We start from the raw sequence: 11523 nt of genomic DNA on the forward strand, positions 1-11523 counted from the left end.
ACCACAATGACACACGCCTACAGCTGCATATATCGCTGTATACAGCTTAACAGAGACGCGCTCGTTTTCAAAAGCACTGAAAAAGCCCCCAAATGTAGCCCCACCCTTAGAAAGGCAATAAAGAATACATAAAAAAATCCAAACTGTTGGCCTTCAAAAAGCAAGCCCCCCCCCAAAAAAAAATGATTCGAGATCTACCCTTGAAGAAGATACCGATTTTGGACTTCAGCGATATTATTAGGATTTGAAAAAAATGTTCATTGATCGTTCGATAGATCCTTAAACTTGGATTTTCATTTTTACCTTTCTGTGAATGTTTTGGATTGTGAAATAAAAACACCACTGTACAACTGTGTCTCTCAGTCAATACGCCTGGCTTGTTTGAAATTAGATTACTTTGTTTTAATAAACGCAGGGAATGCTTTGAGCCTATGAAACAAACTTAATGCCCACTTTGCACCATACTGAAATCATTCAGAGCTGAACTGCTATATTTTGATTATAAATAAGTACTCCAAATCAACATGGCCATAATGAAGTTATTTTCACCAACTGAGTTTGAAACATGTATTGAAACAAATACCATGACTCAAGTGACCCTTTTTTGTGGACAACTCACAAACTCAATTTAAACTCGGCCCACATATGACTGTGCACAATTACTGTTTTGGTTAAATTTGAACAAAACAAGAACAATTATCTAATTTGCATTAAGTCTACAAAGACGCATGCTACGGTAACATGCTCCATGCTTACTCTCCTCGGTTGCAAAAGTCTATCACAACTCTGGAAGTACTTTTGGCGACGGCCGAAAATCCAGTCCAACACAAGGGTACCACATGCCATCCAACCACAGCACCCACTTTAAATGTCAAAAGTAAGATATCAAAAAACAAAACACATATTATGACGGAGCTGGTTTCCAGAAGACAACCCATCCAAAACTACTGCAGTGACAATCAGTCTAATCCCCGTTTTACAAAACAATCTCTAAAAACTTCCATTAGGCTCAACATTACAAATGTCTAGTGGAAACTTGGGCCTCAAAGAACACTGCGTGGTTTGAGGAAATGAAACGGACAAGACAAAAATGCACCGACTGGGTTACACCAAGTGTATCCGCAATTTGCTTTTAAATAAAAAACCCTTACAAAAATCAAAAGCTTAATATTTGATGACATCTTAAGACACTTCCCGATGTTAATCACGTTACTCCTCTTTGGAAATATACCATTCTCATTTTCTTAAAACGTAGAGCAATTCAAATACATAACACATTACTGTCCCTAATCCTGTGTCTACCCTCGCCTCCAGTTTCACCTTGAGAAAATTCCATACGCTTTACCGTGTAAACATTACTACAAGTGGCTAGCTACCACATACATCACATTTTGAGCCTATGCCGTTATGACTATTGCATTGATCCTGATTCTCTAATTCATTCCCTGTGGCAAAAGCTGGCACATCAGCCCGACTCACAAAAATGACGTCCCAAGAGCGAGATTTCAACAAATGACTGTGACATGACCCTGGAAATGCAGCGGTTTACGACCTGTTAATTTTTTTCTTTTTTAAGCATAAACCAAAAAAAAAAACATTTCAAGTCGTCATCCTGCAAGCAGCATCACTTGGCAGGATTTTTCGATGAGACGCGAGTTTCAACTGAATGATTTTACAAAATGAAAAAGCTTAATATGCTCCTCTTAAAAACTGCACGTGAGTGTTGATCGACTACAAACCAGGTTTTGATTTATTCAGCCCCCTTTGCACAGACTCAATGACAGAACGATGACAACAACACTACTCCGGCTGATATTGCCATGGCAACAATGGTGTCATACATCTAGCACCCCGTCTTCTTTGTCCTGATCCTTGTCCCCGTCATAGAACTCATTCGCAGGCTCAATCCTACACAATGCAAAACACATATATTAAGAGCATGTCAGCTACTGAATATGGTGATTTTACTAAGAGGAATGAGTAGCGTCCACATTACCCGGCTATGGCTACAAATCGTACATGGGCCAATGGAAGCCGTTAGTAAGCATTAGTAAGTTGACCATTTCAGTTAAAAAGTGAATTCTCTGAAGCTGACGTTTAATCTAATACTGTACTGTGAATCCTTGCTTTTGTAACATGGTTGGCAAAGCAGGTGCAGCGTTCAGTCCATTCGGTTTCCTTTGGAAATAATTTTCCTCTCAGGTTTATTTAGAATGCATCAGTTTCCTCACAATGTAGAGCTTTCCCACGAGGCGCTCTTTTCACATGAGTTTAAATTGGTAAGAGTTATCCGCAATCCTTTAGTCAGTGGTCAGACGGAGATCAATGGTACGCTCGTCTCACCTCTCGTCTTGCTCCTTGGTGCTGTTCCTGACGTCGGGGTCAGCTTCCTCCGTTTCCTCCAGGCTGAGGAGGTCGGGCGGCACGTCCTGCATCTGAACACTCGGAGCGTGCTCTATACATTTGAGATTCTCTTGTACTGTCTGCCTGACTTGGTCTATGTACTAGAGATGCAGCCACAGGGAAAAATAACAGTGATTGACTAAGGTATACGTGGCACAACGCTCACAAACAGATGGTCCAAGCATGTACATGTATGCATGCCTTAAGTGTACAAATATGTGTAAGAGTGGGGTGCCACTGTAGAAATGGAGTATCAGCTCATAAGCCTATAGAGTAAATTCGTTCCAGTTACAATGAACATTGTAATACAAACCACTCGTTATTGGTAGCGCTACGAAATTCACGCAATTTCTGCATCAAGTACGAGCCCATCCAACTTCAAATGCACCCGACGATCTTACCTGCTTTGTGTTGAGGTTCTCGATTCGAGTCGTCGTGTCGGGATGCAATGTGAAATCCGGGCCGAAGTATTCAAAGTAATCTGTAAAATGGATTCAGAAGCATAGATCTTCTTTCAAAACACTGCTGAATGTTGGTAAACTGTAATCGATTTATAAATGCTTACACAGCGTAAACTGTCTAGTGGGTGAAGACATTTTTCTCGTCTACTCACCGTTATATGGAAGATCATTGCTTATGTCTTCATCTAGTAGAAGCGCCGTCTCAAATGTCCTGAGATCAAATTCAATCAGAAACAACAGAGAGGGAATAACAACGATGGGCCAACGGCAAATTCCCAGCTACACCTGCAGAGACAAAGTGTGCTGGCCCTGCAGGAATACTGCTACTAGGTGTAACAAACCCTTTTATTTTGTCAGTGAAGCCTGTCAGTTGACAGAAGGCTATAGGGTAATGAAAAGGTGCGACTGAACTGTCTTGTAAGGATAAACAGACCTAAATAACACTTGACTGCCCTGAATGAAATTTCACTTGAATAGGCCAATCAGGGGATGACAATAAGAAGCCATTAATACTACGGCGTCACTAAGCTTAGCTCACAAGCAGGTGGTATGCGCACACTGAACTCGCCTTTGACCTGACGCACGCACATGCACCTCAAGTCTGACAATGTGCGCATGATTAAATGTATGTGTCAATCTTTACAAGACTTTGTACAGTGTTTTTCAATTTTCCATGGCGTGAATGTGAAGGAAAGAGCGAGGAAATCAGCTGGTCCGAGGACAAGTTGCACACCTGTGTGCCAACGGAAAAATGGCATCTGGTTGGATCAGGCAGGCAGCCGGCCAGCACGTGCATGGTGACAATATGCTATCTGAAGTTGGGCAAAGCTTGTAAACGGATTATTGAACGAGGACGAATGCCTTACGGCAGAGAACACAGCAAGCATTGGAGTAATTAAACACCATAATTTATCATGGCTGAGCGATGGTGTTGACAATGTTGTTGCATGGGACATGTGGCTGAGCGGTTTAGGCTTTGATCAGAGGATTGGGGAGGGGGAAGGGAAGTCACTTTATTCCTATTTGCCTGTCTCCTACCAGGAGAACAAATGGGTGCTCGCAAGGGCAGATATGGGCGCTGCGTTACCATTTGCACCTGAAATAGCAGTATCGAACTGTACGCTCCCCAGGGAGATGAGATGGTATCAGGAATGTTCAGATCTTGTGAGCTTGACAAGCAGGGGTAACGATAAAACATCGACACCATCGAATGACACAAACACTCGGATACCCTGTGCCTTATAAATGCTGTGATACTGTTAATACTAAGATTTGAAGTGATTTTAGTTGAGGGTAAATCCACGAAAGTACATTTATTGCGCACTGGAGCAAATCTTTTCCACCGATGCACGTGTACGTACCAGCAGCGGGCGACATTCCGGACGGTGTAGCCTCCTCCGCCCAGCACCAGGGTGGGGACGTTGAACGTCTTGACGAATTTGACGCACTCGCCATGGCCCTTGATGCTGAGGTTGAAGCAGCCCAGCCGATCGCAACCCAGGGAGTCTGCTCCACACTGCCAAAGGGGAAGACATCCGCAGTTGTATCACTCAGATTAAACTATTCAGTTCAGCGGCCAAAAAGTCTGAGAGCTGGTCAATATCCGAGCAGAACCTAAATCAAGTCTCAGGCGACAAGATTTTTGAGAAAGAGTCTACTCGAAAAAGTTAGAGGGCCTGACATTTCAATTCTGGCAGAATCTCTGAAAACGGTTTTGAGAAAAATTCTACTGAATTGAAACATCACTCCCTCTAACTTGGTTGATTTGTGAATTTTAGGTCACAATATCCAGCAAGCAGCTTGCAATAGATTTGGAATTTTATATTTCTAAAACTTTTCGAGGGAGGATGACGTTTGTACTCATCCGCGTTTAGCAACTATTCCCGGAAGTTTTTCATGTTAACTTGTGTTGGGTGCTTTCTTTCTTCTCTGCTGTAGACAGATGCGGATGCAAAATGAATCATTAATGTATCCATGAAAAGGCAGTCTTACTGTCGCAACGTGGGATGCCATGATCGCTACATATTTCTTTAGTCTGTCAACTCATGTTGATCTCAGTCGCTGGATGTCCACCAACTTCAAAGTATGATAGCCGGTGAAACGAAGCGCCTGTTTGTTTCACACGGATCTCGATCAGTGATCCCAAAGCTGATTTGCTCTATCCACTACATGGGTTCTGGTGTCAGTGAACCAATGCCGAATCACAGATCGCAAACCGGATCCGCGGCAAACAAACAGGCCCGTAGTTACCGATGTTGACCCACGTAAAAAAGACCTGTTCGGGAGATGAACACTTGGGGTACATGGTATTGGGGATCTTTCCGACTGGTCCCAAAGGACAACTGACCCTTGACCCCGGCTCAATGGTTTTTACCTGTAGGACGATACAGCTTGGTCGGTAGTACTCCATCACACTCTGGATGACCGGCTTGAAGAGGCCAAAGTACATCTGGTCATCAATGCCATCCTTGAGGGGGACGTTGATGGAGTAGTACCGTCCACTCTCCATGCCGATCTCATACATGTCGCCTTGGAAACAAAGGGGCAAAATCCATCAAACAGCAGCTGTTCCACTCAATACACAACTGAATATCAATGAATACCTAAGACATGAATATTCAAATTTACATTAGCATTAAATCCTGACGATTTCCCACAATGCATCGACGCCCACAAAGTTGGCATTTAAAATCCACTGCTGTTACACTTGGCAGGCAAAAAAAGGGAGAAAACCTGTGAATGTTAAGAAAATGAAATCACATTTACTAATTGCTTTGTGTTGTTCAAACTTAAGGTTGGGCTCTGTCTAAAACTGTTTTCATTGTTCCAAAACAGCATGTACATTGACAGTTCTGTCGAGAGGTATATCTCGGGATATCAAGTTTAAAATGACGCCTGTCAAACTTGAAAAAGTAACATCAATTACTGATTTCATTGTAACTTTTGTAGAGCAAGCAAGACGACGATAAGAACCAACTCAAGCGTGTGTCTTGAAGGATCGCAATGGAAATGCCACATGACATATATATTCCCAGACACTTCATGGTAAATTTGTTCATTCTAGACTTTGTCCAAAAGTTGTGGCTAAGGCTGAGGTTAACACATATTACTAAAGAAGCCGAGGGCTCAACGGCTGCAAATATTTCCCATATACCATGTGTTTCTCTTAGCCATAGCCTGTCTTTCGGACACGGCCTTACCTGTGCCGGGGAAGAAGTGGTTTCCATATTTGTGGAAGGAGACGGTCATGACTCGGTCTGTGAGATAGAAAGCCTCTTGTACGCCGTCGCCGTGGTGGATGTCAATATCTATGTACAATACGCGTGGATGGTATCTGTTGAAGCGAATGTCGGGAAAAAGCGTTTAAAAATTGATCTGTCCCTGCATCACTCGAGGCTTTGTTTCCAAGCTTCAAACAGTGCAATAAAAGCCCTTTAGCAGCTCAGAGCATCTGCATGTACATGTATGAGTCCTTCGGTGCTGACTGGTTGTCTGTGGTCAAACCACCAACAAAAATCAACATATCACTGTATCTTGATTCCACAGAACACATTGAACACTATTTTCATGTCGTGTTACTGATAAACGTACAGGAATTACGCATTGACCAAACAGCATCAATCCAATGACCGCCACATACACGTACTGGTGCATGGCCCTGAGTTCATCTCGTGTTCTAGAACTACCTGGAACTTTCCCAATTCCACAAAGAAGGAAAATACTCTGAAGAGACCAGTCAGGTGCCGGATTTTCAATCAGTAGGAATGGCTAAACTGTCTCAGGTATTTAGGACGACAGGACGTTGGGGCATGTGTCCCATTAAATATGCATAGACTTACTTCAGTAACTCAAGGATGGCAATGACAATATCGTTAACGTAGCAAAAACCTGAAGCCTCAAACTTTTTGGCATGGTGTAAGCCTCCAGCCCAGTTGATTGCTATATCACACAGCTGAAACAACAACCAGAAGAATCACTTCATTAACATGTACACATGAATATTCATATAATATTCATTATCTCTAAGTATGAAATAGATGCAACTCATCACGTGGGTTATTCTATAAATTAGGGTCCAATTTTTTTGTGTCCCGGTCACATCTAACATTTGATTTTATAAGTTCAGAACACATTTTCTAAATTCCAAGAGTGATGAATTAATGCAAATTATCCTGCCAAACAAACAGAAAGTTTGAAATCAATTCCAGTAATATTTCCGTGTCAAATAACAAAAGTCAGATGTAACAGGGACAAAAATATCCCACTTTTGGACCCTATTTATAGAATGACCCATATACTGAATAATTCAATGCCGTGTGATCATCGACCCACCAATCTGATGTTGGGGATTTATTCAGGTGTCGTGTCATGACTTACATTGTTGTTGAGTTTTGTGGTTCCTTCGAGCGATGCCCCCGTGTACATGGAACAGAAGTCGAACAGACCGGGAAAGACCGGGCAATCGTCGCCCACGTTGTAATGGCTAAGATGCTTGGTGAATGTCTGTAGGTTCTGCGGGGTGACCCTCTGTAAGAAGTCGATGTAGTCCTCCGAATGGAAGCGACACATGTCGTGCATGTTGGCCTTGTAAGGCCGGTATACCTGCGTGCACATAATAAGAGAGATAGGTAAAATCGCTTGACATTACGACTGACCAACGTCCACTCCGGGCAGCGGAATCCCCCTGATGAGATATTTTCCAAATTTTTATAGAGAAAATTGAAAATCCCTACACTTTGTGACAATATTAGATTCTTCCTTCGGAGGTCACTGGGAGTGGATTCTTTTACAGAAAGAAAAATAAAGAATGCTTACAGGGTAATTCCAGAAATTAGGGGTCAAAAAATGTGACATTTTGTGTCCCTGTTACATCCGACCTTTGTTATTTGACATGGAAATACCACCAGAATTGATTTCCAACAATTACTAATTGTTTGGCAGGTAATTTGCATTAATTCATCACTCTTGGAAATTAGAAAAATGTGTTCTGAACTTACAAAATCATATGTCAGATGTGACAGGGACACGAAAAAAAGGACCACTAGTTTCTGGAATTGCCCTACTGACAAAAAGTCACATTTCCCCCCCCCACTCAAACCTCAATACGACACTGCCCATACCAGCCTGAAAAAATTGAGAATTGATGTATTTCAGGGAAGGCAACGTTTTGTTCAAAGCCTAGTTCATACCTTCCACAAACCAAGCAAATATGGGGATTAACGGTGACAGCCACAGTGACATATTTACAATGGTTGTGTCGCACACCAAGACCTACATTTCCCGCACGAAGGCAATAGCAGCTTGTCTTTAACAGGGTTCCCAGCGAAATTCCCTGATGTTCCCCTGATGGAAGTTAAACATTTCAGGATCATCATTTTGGCTTTATGGTCTGATAGCGTACACTATAGTGTTCGTGTTACAGGTTACAAGGTTACAGGTGCACCACGGCTGCATTGATACAGAGAAAAAGAGGCATTTACTTCAAGCACACTGAGCTACACGACAAAGCCACTATAGCCATGCAATCATCCACAGGATTCACTGTTTGCTATGGACACGAGGCGAGAAAGTCTGACCACTGGACCTGTAACAAAACTCCCTGTTTTTTCCCTGACTGGAAAAAGGGGAAGCCATTTTCCAGGTTTTCCCCGATTTCCAGGTTTGGCTGGGAACCCTCTTTAACTACAAATTTGAATGCATTTCTGGATGAAATACTCTGGTCCTCCAAATCCACCATGGTGCAAGAGGACATTTTCTGCAGCCTTAACTTTTAAGGGGCATTAAGTGCCAAGCATACAAACAACATCGGATGGTCTACATTCTCCTCGATCCTACATAATCTGCCCAAGGCTCCGCGTAGATTTTAAAAGAAGTAAGTCCCATCTTACTTGAAGTTTCTTGTACAGCCCATAGTTTAGCACCAAGTTGTGTGTCAGCGATAGGCGGTGTGGTTTCATGGGATGCCCTGGTCCTAAAACAGTCACACAAAAGAACTCTGTCAAATGGCCATGAAAGTAAAATGGTTAAAAATACTGTTAGTCTTACTGAGATATAATATCCTAGATTAATATTCCAAGTTCACTGACATCTAAACCACAAAAACACGTGTGTGTAGAGTTATTTCTAAAAAAGCACTTGCAATTGGATTGCTGGCTAAATGCATCACTGACGGGCAAGTCCAGGAATTTGTCCAATTCGCATCTACCACGTGATGTAATTTTCACCTCATAAAAAGCAATGTTCAGTAAGAAGAGAATTAATCGTTTCTGTCTGTGCAATGTACATGTACTTGTGGTGCAGGTCACAACCCCGACAACACTGCACACTTGCCGATAAAAGTGTGCCATGACACCAACACGTTATCAAAGAGGTTGTGCGGGTAAGGGACCACGTGGGGACTTTAACGTTGATTTATCAAGATTGTGACTTTCTCTGTAGTATGTCTGGCTTTCAATTTCATGTGTGTGGAAGTTCTGGAGTCTGGCTGACACGCTGAGAAAATCAAACAGACATATATGTTCAACTTTGTTTTGTTCTAACAAGTCAGCCAAATCACCTTTTACATCTCAAAGAAGCCAAATGGTTGTTTTCCAAGACCTATTACATTCAGCATGTATGTCCATATGTACCTTTAATAACTTTGAAAATGAGCATAACTTAACCAAAAACCTATCAATGAAAAATGGGGCTCGACATGCCTGAAGTCTTACATGTACTGATGTAGGCTCACATGTACTTTGTGTGAATTTTTTTTTAAGTCCTCATTTTTAGCTTGCATACAATTTCCATAAAAACGGCCAACCTACTGCCTAAATACACAAATCCTGATGATGATAGCATTGAGGGGCACAGACTACCAAAAAAAAAGGGGGAAAAAGTTTAATTTAGGGCCCACTGCGCACTACAGGTCAGCCGAGGTTGGTTGTTCATGATGCATAAAATTAAAAAGGTCAACTTAGTGCCTGGTTGTTCTGAAAACATGTTGAGCATATGTGGTAAAATGGTGACTGGGAAAATAATCTAAATTTGAGCCATATTTCTCTTGGGGAATCTTCTCTCTGTGCACCCCTCGGTACCACGCTTTGTCTTGAGAATGTACAATCACCCCTCGATATTTTGTCTTCTTATGTGACAATGGGCCATGCAACAGTGGCTGATGTGTATTGGGATGAATGAAATAAAGAAATAACTTTACATACCATAATGGAAATTACCAACATCCGCGTCGTAAAAGTAGGCAATGGTTTTCGATGACATTTTTAATATCCAGCAATTTATTTACGGTGCATCGCGTAAAAACTCACGAACTCAGTTCAAAGAACTTGCTGCGAAAAGAAGACGATAGCTTCATCTCTTCCACACACTTGCAACAAAACAATGGTCTTCCCTGTTGATCTCGATCTCAAGCTTTCTCATCGGACATACGAGTCTGCACGATTACACAACCTCTTTCTCTGCTCTTCGTCTACTTCGGTTTCAGTAATCACACGAAGTCACAGCATGCATAGCAAAACAGTTTTTGAATGGTTAACAAGCAAAGCATTTCATACGTTTTTTTAAATCTTGTACTGTCTTGGGGAATTTAGTTTTATTTCAAAAACACCAGTACACGTGTTTTTCTTTCGACGATGGTCTCGAATGGACATCATTATAGTGAAAAATAAGCCAAATCCAAAGCTTCAGTATCGAAGCACAGAGGGCGCTGTGTAGCGCTCTTAGGGGTGCAGACCAGAAAATTCAGTTGCCATAGACAACAGTGACACATATCCTCACTTCAAAAAATCAGGAAAAATACTCACAAGTTTCAAAGGTGTTCAAGACACATATCAAATTAAAGCACACTTCCCCATCTTTCATTTTCCTTTCAATTTTCAGTGGCTTAACCGATGCATGTTTTGAAGATATTTCTCTCCAGAGAAACTAACCCCTAAAACAGCCAGGAGGCCCATGGCCATTTTGGAAATTGATGCCTACACTCAAAAAATAGAGCAATTTGGAGGGCCCTGTTTGGTCCGATACTTTCAGAAATGCAAACTGACAGTCCTGCCCCTGCATTTTATTCACCTTTTTAACAAATCACCCAGTCCACGTGCCACAAAAGGTTCGAATAGCATAGGATTTCACAGCCTACAAATCGTCCAATTCAGTCCGCACAGGCAATTTTGCACCTATTTACTGGCCTGAAACCTTATGATGCAGACCAGTAAATATAGCCAACAGTGGTAAACATTTGAACTTCGAAAATCGGCAGGAAAACATGTTTAAGGGTTTCTCAGGCGTTTGAGACGTACATCAAATTAAAGCTCATTTTACAATTTTTCAATTTTGTTTTCGAATTTCCATTCATTAACTGATGAAGGTTTTTTCCACAGAAAATCACCTCAGAAAGCAACCGTGAATCCCCTCGCCATTTTGAAAAATCGATGCATATCTCTCAAAACTGGGACCGTTTTCGGGCACCGATTTCTTCCAAATCTCACTTACACATAAGTTGGCATTCGGCTTGATGTCCTAAACCTGTCCCTCCTACAAATCTGTTAATGGGCCACAAAATGCTCGGTTTCGTAGAAAAATTTGAGTACATAGAAATTGTGATTTGGCCGTTGCGAGCAGTTTTCGGCCTGTACAGCCTGGCTCAACGTTACGCTGCTCCAATTAA

The 11523-nt window shown here is 41.9% G+C and overlaps 1 protein-coding gene across 1 annotated transcript; it reads right to left on the bottom strand.

Annotated features, from left to right (window-relative positions):
- Window positions 1-453: 453 nt before the first annotated feature.
- On the bottom strand, window positions 454-10537 carry LOC110985213 (histone deacetylase 3-like). The gene is made up of 11 exons (XM_022246064.2): window positions 10064-10537; window positions 8753-8835; window positions 7242-7466; window positions 6704-6816; window positions 6065-6198; window positions 5239-5393; window positions 4226-4380; window positions 3017-3075; window positions 2805-2884; window positions 2344-2504; window positions 454-1908 (listed from the first exon to the last, which is right to left on the bottom strand). The coding sequence occupies exons 1-11, from the start codon at window positions 10119-10121 to the stop codon at window positions 1836-1838; spliced, it is 1296 nt and encodes a 431-aa protein (XP_022101756.1). The 5' UTR covers window positions 10122-10537; the 3' UTR covers window positions 454-1835.
- Window positions 10538-11523: the final 986 nt, after the last annotated feature.

The sequence above is a fragment of the Acanthaster planci genome, linkage group LG12 (genome assembly GCF_054643075.1).
Source record: "Acanthaster planci isolate LZ-2023a linkage group LG12, COTS_SCS, whole genome shotgun sequence".
Lineage (NCBI taxonomy): Eukaryota > Metazoa > Echinodermata > Asteroidea > Valvatida > Acanthasteridae > Acanthaster > Acanthaster planci.

What these genes read in the sequence shown, in the direction of transcription:
- LOC110985213 (XM_022246064.2), bottom strand. Translation starts at nt 10,121, where the DNA reads ATGTCATCGAAAACCATTGCCTACTTTTACGACGCGGATGTTGGTAAT. An exon ending in CCACAAAACTCAACAACAAT is followed by an intron (nt 6,817 to 7,241) that starts GTAAGTCATGAC and finishes TTGTTGTTTCAG; the next exon opens with CTGTGTGATATAGCAATCAA. An exon ending in CAATGATCTTCCATATAACG is followed by an intron (nt 2,885 to 3,016) that starts GTGAGTAGACGA and finishes TCCATTTTACAG; the next exon opens with ATTACTTTGAATACTTCGGC.